Genomic DNA, 16,283 nt, shown 5'->3' on the forward strand with positions numbered 1-16,283 from the left:
AACCACAATATTGTAAAGATAAGCAACTTTGAAAGATTTAACAACTTTAAATAATATATTACCATTCCAAAGGCCCTATGGTGAAACATACTCAAGAGAACTGATAGATTCAGAGTGAAAATTGAAACATTTTCTTTTCTTTTGTTTTCTTTTTTCTTGGCTTATGACTAATGCAGGGATTTATTCTTAATAGGTTGGGGAAGAAGGAGAAAGAATTCAAAATTGAAAAGAAAATCAAACTTAAAAAAATAAAGATAGTGAAAAAATGATACATGCATAATAAATAAATAAAGTTTCTTCTAGACTACTGACCATGAGCATGCTCTGTTGTATCAGGCTGTAGGAATACCTTGAGTCTGGTATCTTAGGCAGGTTTCCCAGGGAAGAAGGCAAGGCAAGATAGTGGCACCTCTTTACAGGTGAAATCTCAGAGAAATTAGATGTGTTGCCCAAAGCCATAAGAATGGTACATGGCAAATGACAGGTTAGAAATCAGGTATTTCAGCCCCTAACTCAGAGCTCTTTATTTGGGCTATATACCATTTGATAAATAGTATAAATGATACCACATTAAATGGAATTTTAATAAATGCATTTAAGGATAAGTACCTCCTGTTGCTTTTTCACATTTATTTTGGATAACCTATCTCAGAAAACAGTAATTATAGACCTGCCTGGTTGACCTTCTGAGTCACCTAAGTGTAGAATGAATGATTAGGCAATTGAGTAATCCTTCTAACTCAGAAAGCATGCATATCCAATTACTATTATTTGGAATGAAAGACTCTTCATAGCCACTTCTTATTACTATAACCTAGGTTTCCACAGCTAGGAAGGAGTTTAGCAGTAAGCTCTATTGGGAGTAGGGATTATATATCTTAAATACATCTTTGTATTTTTCTTTCTCTAGCAGTTGCAGATATTTGTAAATCTCTGTTGAATGAATGAATCTGTCTTGAATCAACTTGAAATATTAAGAATCCTAAGCAAAACTATTTTAGAGACAAAGTATATAAAAAGGATATACATATATTTGTGTTTGGCTAATTTATTGTTTAGTGAATTTAGTAACCTAGTTCTGCTGCTGATTTGTATTAGACCCTTTTAGTATGTTTTACTTCATTGCTAGACATAGACATAAACCAGCCCTTATCTATATGTACACTTTTATAATTTTAAATGTTTTTAAAATGTTAGTATCACTTATGCATTTAAAGGACAATTCATAGGAATTGATAGTGCTGTTTATCATTGCGAAACCCTAATCTTTTCAGCTACAAACATTTCTTTTTGTTTTTCAAATACATACAAAATCTATAAGATACAGCTTTTTTCATAAACTATTTCTCTCTATGATTACAATATTCAAATGAATTCTTTGTTTATAGTGAATCTTACTTTTCTTTTTGGGGAGATGAGAAAAATATATGAAATAACTATATTTTTTTATTCATGGCATTTATGAATGATTGGTTGGGATTTCCCCCTCTAAGTTATGAATTTTTTGTTTGTCTTCATTGACATAATATCTTTTTCAGAAGCTACCATTTGTATGACCTCTTTTAGGCACTGTACAGTTGCATTATTATTATAATATCACTTTCATGCACCTTCAACTTTTGAGGTATCTAACATTTATTTCCATTTTATATAGAAGGGAGAACTTCTATATATGTGGCAGAGCTCAAGTTAAGGCAGGTAGGTCTCCTGATTCATAGTCCACCCTATTGTCTATACTGATCTTTGCCCTTATAGATTTAATAACCTAAAGATGTGATAGGATGTCTTTCTCTCCAAATTTTCTTAGGGGTCTTTGCCTAGAATTCCCTTTTCCTTTTTCACATTCTCCTTTGTGTCATACTTATTTTTTGTGTCATATTCCTGCGATTATCTTTATAATCCCTTGGGACACACACCTTCCCCACTTGCTTCTTCCAGAAAAGTTCATCTAGGTTCAAGCTATTCGTTGGAGTCCATATATGTCCTACCCAGCACATATGCACTTTTATTAGGCAACCAGAGGACACATTAGATCAAAGAAAAAGGTCTTAATGAATTATGATAGCAAATAGAATCCTAAGAAGATTCACCCCCTTTTACATTCTCTCACATATAACAGACTACCAGATGAAGGTACATATTGAATTAAGACCACTTACATCAGCAATCTGAATGACTTCTCTCTTTCTCAGTTTGAAGAGTTTTAAAGGAAGGAGATTTTATTAGTTTCTCCCAGGCCCTTCAGTTTCTATTTTTGGTGGCAAAGGCTGAGTGTTTGTGTGGTAATTCAGTGTCTACAGTAGGGAAAGAAAAAGGAGAAAATCCATGTGTAAGACTTACATATATATCTAAAAGCTATTTACTGGGAGATCTTCTTTACAATGTCCTAGAAGAAAGAGGTGAGTTCACAGGCTTCCAGCCTGGGATGGTGGCGTGGTAGTCACTTTAAAGATGGCTTTCCTTTTTTTTTTTTACAGGAAAAATGTCTAGTATATAGTAGAGATGATCCCTGATTTTGGGAAGTTCTACAGTTATGTTTAGTGTGAATTAAGCAGTTGTCTCTTCCCATAGCTTTCAGATGTGTGCTTTGGGATTTTGGAGCACATTAATAATTAGGAAAACTGGGGAGCTTCTCATCTGTTTTTGAGGGTGAAAGCAAAAATAAGTTAAAATTATGTAGACATGTAGCTCAGTTTCCATTTAAATGGACATAAGTTTTCCCATGACTTTCTGTCTGTAAATTCCCTGGCAAGTCCAAGAAAGATGGCCTTGGGTTGTTTACATGGGTATTAGAGGACTGACAGAGATACTTACAACATTCCCCTTGTGAATGTTAATTGAGATTCTGGAAAGAAAAGACTAAACTTCCAAAAACATCATGATCTTAACATGGGCCATGGTGATTAATAAAGCTATGTATAGATATCCATTCAGATATATATTCTTTGCTAAGCAGTAACAATTCATTTGCATTCCCAAAGCAAGGGTGGCATTTTTTTCTATAACATTCTTCTTTTTTTTAAAATCCCTACCTTCTGTCTTAGAATTGATACAAAGCATTGATTCCAAGGCATAAGAGTAGTAAGGACTAGGTAGACAACAGGGGATAAGTGACTTGCCCAGAGTCACACAGCTAAGAAGAATCTGAGGCCAGAGTTGAACTCAGGACCTCTTGTCTCTAGGCCTGCCTTTCTATCCACTGAGCCACCTAGCTGTTGCTCTCTACAAATTCTAAAATGCATATATATCCTTATTAATATCATAAGAAAGTGGTGAAACCAGAAACCAAGTACTATGAAATCAGTTATATTTTCAGGCGTCATAGTCAGGAAGACCAGAGTTCAAATTTGACCTTAGATACTTATTGTATGACCCAGGACAAGACATTTAACTTCTGTTTGCCTCAGTTTCCTCATATGCAAAGTGGGGATAATGGTAGCACCTACCTCTTAGGGTAGATGTAAGGATAAAATGAGTAACGTGCTTAGCATAGTGCCAGCCACATATTAAGCACTTTATAAATGTTAGCTTTTAAATGACCTGTAAAGGTAACATGGATTGGGATCCTACATAGGGAACTCTTCTGACCAGGTACATACATAACTTTTGTGCCACTAATGTTTCTGGTCATGTCATCATGCTGGTCTCTGCCATTAGGCATGTACTTTCTATTGTTCTCCATTGGCTTCACCAGCAGTTATGATGTGGGATACCTCCACTGGTCACCAAACTTCTTTCTGCTGCCATTTTGGTTCTAGTCTATTAAGGTGCAGTGACTAGAAGGTCTTTCTCGGGTCAGAGTAGGCTGACAATTCTTTAATCTTCGCTGAGGTTATAAGCCACCAAACGCTGGTGGACAAAAGCTAGGCACTGTAACCCTGGCCCAAGAATTTCACTTCATTTCTAGGCCTGTGGTTCAATCTGAGTTCATTCCTGGGCAACCGTTTGACTTAACGTTAGAAACTTTCAAGATTATCAGCGTTATTACTATGGTATAAAGATAAGTTTTAGTCATAACAGAATCTAATCCCAGGCAAAATCATTGTCCTTTACTCTCCTGGTTGACATTCCAGGCCCTTTTCTATATATGATATCTCTCCATCTATCTAATCAATCTAGCTATGGCCGTATATATATTTTGGTCTGCAGAATGACTGTAGGCTCCTTGAGGTTGAGGATGATTCTGTCTGGTTTTATAACTTTGCAGCCCCAGCACCTAGAACATTGTTTCAAAAATAGGAAATCCTTAATACATGTTTATGGAATTGAATGAAATAGAATATTTATTCATCTGACTCCTACTGTCATATATTCCTGACTAAATGAAGTGGGGGAGAAGAGGACACCATTGAAACGGTGGTTAGTCAGAATTATAGAATAAACTTAAAGAAATGAAGCTTTAACTCTTTCCCATATATATATTTAGTATGTAAATCAAAATAGGCTCCCATGGTGCTTCTCAGTGATTTGTCTTAGGGGAGCTGCTCTAAAGCATAAATAACCGTGAGCTGTAATTAACATATCAGTGTTAAATGGAGGTACCAACAGTTCTTGAGGGTCCTTAAACATTGTTCACTGAAGTGTTTTCAGTATTTCCCTAGGCAGTGTGGTCTGGAAGGAGTGAGTACATATTCATTTTCTCATAAGCTTTCTTTCCTTACATTATATATTAAAGACAGACTGTCCTCTCTTGCCTCAATGTGAGGACTTTGTAGGTCAGTCGGTCAACAAACATTTATTAAATATTTACTACTAGCCAGGTGCTATGCTAAGCACTGTGGAAAGAAAGAGAGACAAAACCATGGTACTTTTCCTCAGAGAATATCACGTTCTCATGGGAGAGAAAGAATCATCCTACATATAAAATATACAAATCTGTATAAATGAAAAAATATATGTTAGAGGTGGACCTTAATTTTAAAGGGAAGCCACTAGCACTGGGGTGGTCTAGGAAATGCCTGACTCACGTGCCTACTTAGATTCAGTATTAGAACCAAATGAGGCACTTGAATAGTAGAAATGATTTTACTCATCCATAGCTAGAAGATATTCAACAAAATTAGACAGTGAGATAACTTATGTTGGTTCAACTGATGAGCTTCCTTGCCTTGGGTTGCCAGCAGAGATAACCAAACCTCAGAGAATTCTTGGAGTTCTTCATGGCTACTTTATACCTGGGTGACCAGGAAATGTCAATGGGCCTTAATCCTCCGAGCCCGATATTAGGCAGAGTTACTAACAGAGGAAGTGGAAAAGCTGGAACAGAAATGTAATCAGAACAAACGAAGCAAAACAATAGAATAATCCCTTAAGGTGTAACTGAATCTGGGAGTATCTTGAGAAAGACAAGTGGAGTCCCCCAGATTTATGTGAATCAGGGCTTTATAAGTGTGGGGATGAGATGACAAATCTTTGCATTTCTCAATGAGGCTCTCATTGTAAAAAGGAGCCCATGAAGATCATCAGGCTACAGCAAAGATGATACAATGATAATACTCAGCACCTGGGAAGGGGAATTCTCTTATGTTGCCTTTCATTTAGGGTTTCTTGGCCTACCAACCAGCACCTCCTCCCTACTGCTGGTAGTCTCATTAACTGGGAGTGGGGGAGTTAAAACGGAGGTTAAAGTTAATGCCACATCCAATTATAAGTTAAATGTGAGAAAACACTGTGTAATTATAGCAGCTACAACCCAATTTATTTAAAACAAGTTGATGAAAAGTGGATAAAAGAAAATACATCAAAATTTGGACATTATCATTTAAAGAAGTTTAACTGTTGCAAAAATAGTTTACAAAATATGACCAAAAGAACTTAGAATGGGGGCAGCTGTGTGGCTCAATGGATTGAGAGCCAGACCTATAGGAGGCAGATCTTAAGTTCAAATGTGACCTCAGACACTTACTAGCTATGTTACCTTGGGCAAGTCACTTGACCCCCATTGGCTAACCCTTACTTCTCTTCTGCTTTGGAACAAATATACTGTATTGATTCTAAGATGGAAGGTAAGGGTTTAAAAAACAAACAAACCTAGAGAACCTACTTCACCACATCACTTTATTTCCTTTGCAAATGGAGATACATGACAGCTAAAAGGCTCATTTGATAAATGTTAGAGTGAATGACAGTAGACTATGAGCTGTAATACTTCATAAATGAACAGCAAAAAGCAGCTTAGAAGAAAAGTGACCTGAAAAGAAGTTTCAGCTGAGTTAGATCACTCAGAGAACATATGAGCCATAAGCCACAATGCATTAATGTGAATTTTCTCATCAGCAGTGATGATATTGCAGTTCCCACAGTTTGATCCAATGCATGTGACATGAAAGTGACAAGAGTAGCTGAACCTGACCATGTTGGAAATGATGCGATTTAAAAGGCATTCATAATAATAATAGTTAACATTTATATAGAACTTACTATGTGTCAGGTACTACTGTGTTAAATACCTGACAGTGACTATTTATTTTATACTTATAATAACCCTGGGAGGTAGGTACTATTATTATTATTATTATTATTCCCATTTTACAGTTTGAGGCAAATAGAGACTAAGTGACTTGTCCTGAATTATACAGCTAGTAAGTGTCTGAGTTTGGATTTGAACTCAAGTTTTCCTGATTCCAGACCTGGCTCTCTATGCACTTTGTCACCTAACTACCCTGTTCATGTATCACTTTTCAGAATATTTCAAAGGTAATAAAAGATGGAAGAGATTGCAGGTGGTACTTTTACCCTCTTCCCTCCAAAATAAAAGAAAAATCCGTGGCCAAGAAGACACTAACAGCTATCAGCTCACATATCTCTTTTATCATCTTGTGAAAATGAAGGCTCTGGTCAGAAATGGAGTAGTCAAATCTTCTGCCTATCAGTAGTGGTAATGTGGCCTTGAGTGGCAGGAGCATTTGCAGCCTGGGTGTGATAGGGAGATTCCCATCTCAACAAAATAAACCTTCTCCCCACCCCCCACCCCAATGCACAACCAAAGAAACATTTGACTTACTTGAACAAAATATAGCCTTAAAGAGTTTGTTCAAGAAAAATATTTTCCATGATTAACATTATGTCAAACTTTTATTATAGTTATGACTATGGAGATAATATTGTCATCCATTAAGGAAGAAAAGCATGTTTACTTATTTGTCAATTACATTTTAATCTGGTTTGCTCTGCACTTGGAAGTGTTGTAGGTCACATGTGACCCATGACTAGAGCAATGAGAGGCTCAGTAATTTGCCAGCCCTGAAATTGGCATTCAATCTGGCTTCAGATACTTGTTAGCTGTGTGATGCTGGGCAAATCATTTAATCCCAATTTGCCTAGCCCTTACCCCTGTTCTGCCTTAGAATCTCTCTATAGTATTGGTATGATAGATGGAAGGTAAAGGTTTTTTTTTAGAAAATGTAATTGGTAAATATTTGACAGTAAATAAACATGCAACAAAAAAAAGATAATGTTAATAGGTGGTTTTCTAACAATATGTGCCTGCAGAGATCCTTTTGTATGGTTTAGTTGCCCTCATTTCTATTTGAATTTGACATTATTGCTCTAGACAATAAGACTGTATATAAAAGGCATTTCATGGAGGATTTATAGAAAGAGCATGATAAGAATTATATAAGATGAGAATATATGGAAGCACTGAGATCTGTACTACCCACACCAGAGGGATCCAGAGGTCCATGTAAATATCGTGTCTAGATATCGTAGTCTGAAAATCCAAATAACTTACATTAATTTGGACCCAGCACAATAAAGTTTCAGGTTGTTCTGGAATTGTCAAAGACATTTCACTTGTTCTAGATTCTAAGACAGAAAGTAAGAGTTATTTAAAAAAACATTTGCTAAACACTGTGTTGATCAGGCATCTATCTCTCTATTGCCCTTTGAGTGATCTGCAATTTCAATTCTTTGGTTACTGTTGTATTTTATGGTTTGTAACCTTATAGTGTCTTGGGAATGCTGATGTTAAAAACATGGAATTTTATTTCAAGAAGCTTGGAATTATTGAAAATACTATACAATTTCCCCAATGCAATCTAGCCTGCTCTCCTACTCCTCTTCAATTCAGGGGCCAATTCATTGTCTCTCTTCATTGTCCGTTAACAGTGGCCACTGATAGACAGACAGCTTGATGAATTATCCTTTTCAATGGCATATCATAGTCTATGAACAATAGGTGTTCTTAATCCGCTTGATTTTTTTCTTTTATAGATTATTAGCTCAATGTTTTTGAGTTATTGTAAAATCTGTTTAGAAAGCTCTGCTGTATTTTCAGACTTAATACAAGCAGCCCAGTACAGTCTTAAAATAGAAACACATAGAGGACTTAACCATTTTGATTGGGGATTCTTAGCCTGGAGTTTCTGAATTTTTTTAAAAAAATTTTTGTTGGGAGTAGCCGAGTGGCTCCATGGAGAGAGAGCCACACTTGGAGATGTGAGGTCCTGGGTACAAATCTGCCCTCAGATACTTCCTAGTTGTGTGACCCTGGGCAAGTAACTTAATTTCCATACTTAGTACTTTTTTGCCTTGGGACCAATACATATTATTGATTCTAAGATGGAAGGTAAGAGTTTAAAAAAAATGAAAAAAGAAAAGGAACCTGACATAGGATTTATAAATAAATCTAAAGTAAAATGTAAAATTCTTTTTCCCACAAGTAAATCTAATAAAGCTAAGATAAAGAGTTAAACAATTAACTCAGGAAAAAAATCATTGCATCAGGTTTCCCTAATGAAAGTGTATTTTCTAAGCTATATAATGAATTGAATCAAATTTATGAAATTAAGTGCCAATTGCTGACTGAGTTTTTTTCTTTTTTGCCTTTAAAAAGTTCTATTGGTTTTTATGAACTAACTCTTAGGACATACCGTGAAATACTGGAGAAAACCATGATGATGGCTAAATAAAGGCAAAAAACTAATAAAAATTTATTTAAAAAAAGAATTAGAACCATTTCTCACTTGATGGTGGTTTAAGGATATGAGCAGAAAGTTCTCAAGGGAGGAAACTGAGATTATCTGTAGCCTTATGAAAAAATGCTTCAAAATCACGATTTATTAGAGAAATACAAATTAAAAATACTCTGTATTTCTACCCCACACTTATGAGAGTGGCAAAGATTTTTAAAAAAAGGAAAATAATAAGCATTGTTAGTGTGGTGGAAGATTAGCTACACTGATATACAGTTGGTTGGCCTATGAATTGGTACAAACATTCTGGAAAGCCATTTGGAAAAAATTACAAAGTAGCATATGCCTTTTGTTTGATACATGGGGGCAGCTAGATGGTGCAATGGATAGAGCACTAAACCTGGAATCAGGAAGATCTGAGTTCAGATATTGGCTCCCATACTTACTAGCCGTGTGACCCTTTGCAAGTTTCTTAACTCCTATTTTCCTCAGTTCCTCATATGTAAAATGGGAGTACATGGAGAAGGAAATAGCAAATCACCAACATCTTTGCTAAGAAAACCTCATGTGCAAAGTCTATGGAGTCATGTGAAGTTGGGACATAACTGAATGACTGAACAACATATTCTTTAACCCATCTATTATATCATTGCTAGGCCTATACTCAAAAGAGATCAAAGAAAGAGGAAAAAATCCTTTATGTACAAAAAATATTGTTCTTTTTGTGGTGACAAAAAGATTGAAAACTAAGGAAATGCTTATTAATTGGTGACTGAGTGATTGAGATATGGTTTTTGAATATAATTTACTGTTGTGCTATTAAGAAATGAGGAAAGGGGCAGCTAGGTGACTCAGTGGATTGAGAGCCAGGTCTAGAGATGGGAAGTCCTAGGTTTAAATCTGGCTGGAGTTACTTTCTAGCTGTGTGACCTTGGGCAAGTCACTTAACCCCCATTGCCTAGCCTCTACTGCTCTTTTGGCTTGGAACAAATACACAGCATTGATTCTAAGATGGAAGGTTAAAAGTTTAAACAAGCCAACAGAAAGAAATGAGGAAATTAAAAAAAAAACAGCATACTCATATATACTGATATAGAGTGAAGTGAGCATAACCAGGAGAATAGTTTATATAGTAACAACATTATAAGAACCAATGTGTAACAACTATGATCAGCAAAGTGATTATTCATGATTCCATAGGACCAGTGATGAAACATGCTATACTTGAGAGAGGGGTACTTAATAAGACATATATTTTTGTATATAGCCAGAGGAAATTTATTTTGCTTGACTGTGCATGCTTGTTAAAAGGAATTTGGTTTTCTACTTTTTTTTCCCCAAATGTGGGAAGGAAAAGCCAGATTTCTGTCAATTAAAAAAAAATAGGGAAGTGGAGGCAATACTATAGATTTGGGATGTTTTATGTATTTTTAAAAGCAATCACTTTCTTGTAATTTTTACTTAGTTATTTTACTTTGTTGCAAAGACCTCCTACGGAATGAGAGAAAACTATAAATGTTTATAATGTAAAAATAAACCACCGTAGTTAAAAAAAGAAAGAAAATGAAGACACAAGGACCATGTTTCATCTTGTCAGCTACTCAGATATTTATTGTATCTCACTTATCACTCAATATATATAGATAAAGCAGTCCACTGAACTGAGATCTACAGTTTAGTGGGGTCAATAAGACTTATAAAAGATATATTGGTGGTTGTGTTTTTCATTCTAAAATTTTAGTTTAATTTTCTTTTTTTAATTCTTAGCTTCTGTCTCTTTTCCTAAGATCTTTAGTCTAGTTGACATCTATCTATAGCTGTAGGTAGATAAGCTTCATATTTAAAGAATAGTCCTTCCTACTGGAAATATATAGCCAGGCCATTTCACTTTCTGTAAGGAAAAGATTAACCACTGACTGAACTTAGTACAGTTATTTACTCTTTCTAGATAAGAATGAACTTGGTAAAAATACTACTGATTAACAAGTATGTACAAAGAGCACTGTAAGAAGCAGAATTCCATAGCAATAACACAAATTGTGACACTTGATTTTTGGTGACCATGAGCTACTCCAACCCAACCTGTGTGTGTATTTTTAACCCTTGCTATCTGTCTTAGTAACAACTAAGTAACTATCTGTCTAAGTAACAACTTAGTAACAACTTAGTAACAAGATAGAAGGACAAGAGCTAGGCAAATGGGGTTAAGTGACTTGTCCAGGTTCATATAGCTAGGAAGTATCCAAGGCCAGATTAACCTAGGTCCTTCCATTTTCTAGGCCTGATTCTTTATTCACTGAGCCACCTAGCTGCCCTCCAACTTGCTTTCAATTAAGTATGTTCATTTATTTAGGGTAAGATATCTATGATTGTTAGTTTTATTAGAGCATTTGTTCTTAGATCATAATCCATTTCTAAAGGAGAAACTGGTTATAACTTGAAAGTAGTAGAAAACCATGTTAATGACTTACATGTTAAATGATCTCTTAGAAAGGAAAAATCTATTAATTCCAAAGTTGCTGAATGACAGATTTCCTAATGAAAGATATAATGAGAAGGCCATTTCCCCCTTATAGATCTATAGAGGAAAGAAAGTGAACAACTTTTGCTAGGTTAAAAACTTGCTGGAGCAAAATATGCCACATTTTCCCTATTAAAGGAAAAATAAGCCATTTAAGTTAAATTAATTCCTAAAATTTGTCAAATTGAAAATCTTTTTTCAAATTATGATAATGTATGATTGAGGAATTAGGTGCGCCACATAAGTGAAGTTTCTAATTAATTTTGATTTGTTCCTTCAGGAATTAAAAACTTCTGATTTTAGTCACTTTTGATGGAAAAATTTAAAAATATGAATCAGTTTTCTTATCAACTTGATATAAATTTCAGTAAATACAAAATGAGGAATGAACCCATAATAATATCAGAACATAAAAAGATAAGAACATAAAGCTCAATAAAATAATAATAATAATGAACTTATTCTGGGTCCTTATTTTTATCTCTTTTAGTTTGTACAGTAAGTTTTTTTTTACTACAATTGTTTTGATATAAGCAGTAAGGTTCTGACTCTTCTTTCTATGTCTGCACATTTTTGTTATATTTGTAATGTTTAATGAATAATGGCTGACCTTTATACTGTGGATTTCATGTTTGGAAAACACTTTATATACATAATTTAATTTGATCTTTACAATGACTTGAAGCAAATAAAAAGGGATATGTTACAGGCCCATTTTACAGATGAGGAAAAAACCTCAGTAGAGAGTGACCTGCCCCGGGTTAGTAACTAGTGAGTGTTTGAGGTAGGATTTCAATGCAAGTTTATTGGCTTTAGGTCCAGTATTCTCTCCATGACATGGTACTGCTCAGACCTTTTTCTTCATAACTTTACCAACATTTAATTCTATTGGTTGTAAACCCTTTATTTTGGTTCACTTAGTAGATATAAAGTACCTTGACTCAAAAATTTTCATTTCTCTCATTAAAGTAGACTTTGAACAATTTTTCATGATTATTTATAATCTTTCAGAAAAAAACTATTACTCATACTTGGGTTAATTCTTCATATATTAAAGATCTCAAACTTTTATCAGTTGTATTTATCACAAAAGTGTTTTAATCTCCCTGCCTCCCCACCCCCATCTTTTTCCTTTTTCTTTTGGTTATGATGTTTTTGTTGTGTAAAAGATTTTTTTATGCTCAAATTTACCTATTTCATTGTCAATAATTTCTCCGATGCTTGATAAAGATTTTCCCTTGTCTATAACAAAAGATAAATATATTATTTGTTTTCTTTTGAATTTTAAATACTTTTTAAAAAATGTATGGAATTTTAGAATTTAAAGACCTACCTTTGCCAGACTTGTAAAGCAAAATTCATTTTTGAAAATAAAAAATTGCAGAGCATACTATCTTTATATGTAGAAGCAATTTAATCTGCTATATAGATTGTTTTTTTTTGAAGGATTGGAAGAAAATCTTGGTGCCTTCTTATGTGGTAGTTTATTAATGGCCTTTCTGATAATAGGTACCTGTTTCTGCTGCTGTTACTCAAACTCCTCCTCTTGCAAATTCCATCTTGGCAACCCATCCTTACGCTGTTATCCTTCCCCCTTCTTCCCCCCCCCCCCGCCCCCCATATTCAGGCGGTTTATATTTATAGATTCATGTAAACCCAGTTAGGCATTTGTGAATAGAATTTTTAAGAAAATGTAGAGAAGAAGGGATGGGTATACATGTATAGGGGATGGTAAATAAAGAGATGAAAATGTGAGAAATGCTATAGGGGATGCCAAGGAGATTTAATTTGGTTGGAGTTATTCAGTTAATGGTGAATTTTATGACATCTTACTGGAAAAGTAGAGTGGTAGCATATTATGGATCATCTTGAATGTTATAGTAAGAACTTGGGAATTATTTAATAAATAATAGGGAGTGAATAAAAAGAGGTCTTTCCAGAAGAAAAGAGCCTTTTTTCATAATACTTTAATAATATTCAATCTTGTTTTTGAAACTAGTTCTCCATTTATCTCAAGGGGTGGTATAATACAGGGGGGAAAGTGTCACATTTTCATATTTTTATAAGGTACACAAAACATTGGGCAACATTCTGGAGTCATATAAAGATGCTGAGTGTAAGCAGAGTGACAACCCTGCCCAGGTCAACCTCCCTTATGAATTAGGAGAAAAGATGATTTTCTAACTTACCTCTCTAGTAAAGGGGGCAGCTATTAGGATAATTTGAGAATAAGTAGTACAGAGACAAAGTCCTTAAATTTTAGTTATCTAGAGTTTTGGATTGTCTAAAATCCCTTATCAAAGTTATCTCTTTTAAAAACTTTGAATTTTACAAATATTAACAAAAATGAACACAGGTTAAAAAAAGACAATTATATATAAAACAATCATTATCTATGGCTTGGTTTTTTATGAAAATATATATCAAACTAACATTGTAGTACTGATATTACTCTGCTTGTCTATGTCTCCTTCTGAATGTCCTACTGTTTTCTTTGGTTATTATAATTTCTTTGATTTCACTGGCACTCTTTTCTTTCTTTTCTTTTTTTTGACATCACTGTCTCTTCTCCCTTAATTCTGTCATATCTCTCCTATATTGGTCATATCTGAGAGTATACATTTCATGATATTGTTCTCATGCATTAGGTAGATAGATGATAAACACATACATATATCTATAACACACATGTATAATATACACATGTATGCATACATATAATATAATATGTACACACATGCATATAATGTATATTCTCTTGTCTGTTACCTATCAAAAAGTGGAAAGGAGGCAGTGAGGTAGCACAGTGGATAGAGTACCTGGCCTAGAGTTGGGAGGACTTATATTTGACCTTGGACACTTCCTAGCTGTGTGACCCTAGACAAGTCACATAACCTCATTTGTCTAGTCCTTGTCCTTCTGTCTTAAGAGTTATTAAGACAAGAAAGTGAGGATTAAAAAAAAGTGGAAAGTATGATTCATTATCTGTCTTTTGGATTGGTCATTGCATTTTTAAGGCTTTCTAAGTTGTTTTCCTTTTCAGTATTGAAGTTCTCATATAAATTGTTCTCCTGGCTATGCTCTAAAGTCTCCTCTCATTCCAATAAGATGATCATTATTTAAATTCAGGATTGAATCAGTATTTTGAGTTTTTCTTTCAGTATTTGGAATAAGTAGACATACTGTCATTTAAGAGCATTAGAAGCATATTGGATCATATGATACTAAGCTCAAAGAATCATAGATTGAGATCTGGAAAGGGATTTTTGAAGCCATTTAATCTAATCTCATTTTAAAGATAAAGAAATTGAGGCTCCACATTAAGTAAATGAACAAGGTCTCCAAAGTGGTAAGCATCAGAGGTAGTATTTGATCTCAGGTCTCCTGATAGCAGAGTGAATATATAACTTATATTTCTAGTAACTTCTTGTGATTTTTTATTTCTTATATTACAGTGTGAAGTTAATGTTTTAAGGATCACTAATAATAATTAAATGTGTAGTGCTCAAATTAATTTAACTCTTTTTACTATTTCAGATCTCAAGTTCTACCTACAAATACAGAAATGAAGAATTCAAAAGACAATTTTCCCATCTTCCTGAATCAGAGAGGCTAGTAGTTGGTAAGAAGGAAGAAAATTCCTGAAAAATTGTTTTTACTGATGTTGCTAAAATAGAACTGATGGATAAGAATATAGACAGTTTTAGCTTTTTGTTAGACCACAAATATTTTTCATGATAAGCAAAATCTTAATATTTTGAAATACTCTGAATCTGAATAAGAATATGCATTAAAGTATTTTATGAATTTAAAAACATTAGTTATTATTTGAAAAGATATGTAAGAGAAACATGATTAGGTATGATTTTACTTTCCTTACTTATCTCTCTCATTGTTTTGGAGAAATAATTTAAACTTAATATCAAATATCCAGTTTCTTTTTCCATAAGAGAGGACTCTTCAGTATCATATGTGCTAACAGTGATTTCTTGAAAAAATTTTTTTTATTTCTAATGTACTGATAGATTTTCCCATATGCAAGGTTAAAACAATTGCATGAATGTCTATTACCTATAGCTTATTATAAATGTATAGTTGAACTTAACAAGGTAGTGATACCTTTATGAAATTTTTTGATGCTCCTTTCTATTTTTTTTTTTTGGTGGAATTGGAGATTGAGTATTTGTCACTTCCTATAAATTCCCCCTTTCTCATCTCCCCATAGAAGCGTTCCCTGTAAGAAATAAGCATGTGTATGAAAAACAAATTAATATATTGTACATGTCTGAAAACCTTTGCCTCCCTTCTGTATCATTAGTCCATTACCTTTCTTCCAGGAGGCATATTTCATCATGATTGTGAAGTCTTGATTGGATATTCCTACAGAGTGATTTCTAAAAATGAATCTCATTAGTATAGCTTTATAAACATATTTTTAATGTAAATTGGATCTAGCTACCTAGTTAAAAATGTTCAATTTAAGCATGTGTTTTACTATAAAAAATGTATTCTTGTTTGACATGATCTTAATATGTTTTTTTTTTTAAATTACAAGATATGTTTCATTTTTGTGTATTCCAGCCAATGGTTGTTTTCTGTTTAGAGAAATTCCATTACAGCTTGGGGCATTCTTTCCATTTTTTTCAGGGCTAGTTTCATCTTATTATCCTAATTATTCATCTGATTATTTTAATTCAATATACTTAAAGTTGTTGAAGACTTTGGATAGAATGAAAGCTTTGTAGGTACAGAGTAGCAAGGACATAGTTATTATTAAGGAGGTACCATCTTTCCGGGGTGTATGGGGTGCTCAGGGAGGGGTAGTATCTCTGGTATGGAGGGCTTAT

General features: G+C 34.0%; 1 protein-coding gene across 3 annotated transcripts in view; it reads left to right on the forward strand.

Moving 5' to 3' along the window:
* The window catches only part of GRAMD1C (GRAM domain containing 1C), a 159,977-nt gene that overhangs the window by 70,202 nt on the left and 73,492 nt on the right, over positions 1–16,283 (forward strand). For all 3 annotated transcript variants that reach the window (XM_056793490.1, XM_056793491.1, XM_007493705.3), the window contains one exon: positions 14,974–15,058. In XM_056793490.1, the coding sequence (XP_056649468.1) occupies positions 14,974–15,058 (85 nt within the window). The remainder of the gene's footprint in view (positions 1–14,973; positions 15,059–16,283) is intronic.

Source organism: Monodelphis domestica, chromosome 4 (assembly GCF_027887165.1).
Source record: "Monodelphis domestica isolate mMonDom1 chromosome 4, mMonDom1.pri, whole genome shotgun sequence".
Lineage (NCBI taxonomy): Eukaryota > Metazoa > Chordata > Mammalia > Didelphimorphia > Didelphidae > Monodelphis > Monodelphis domestica.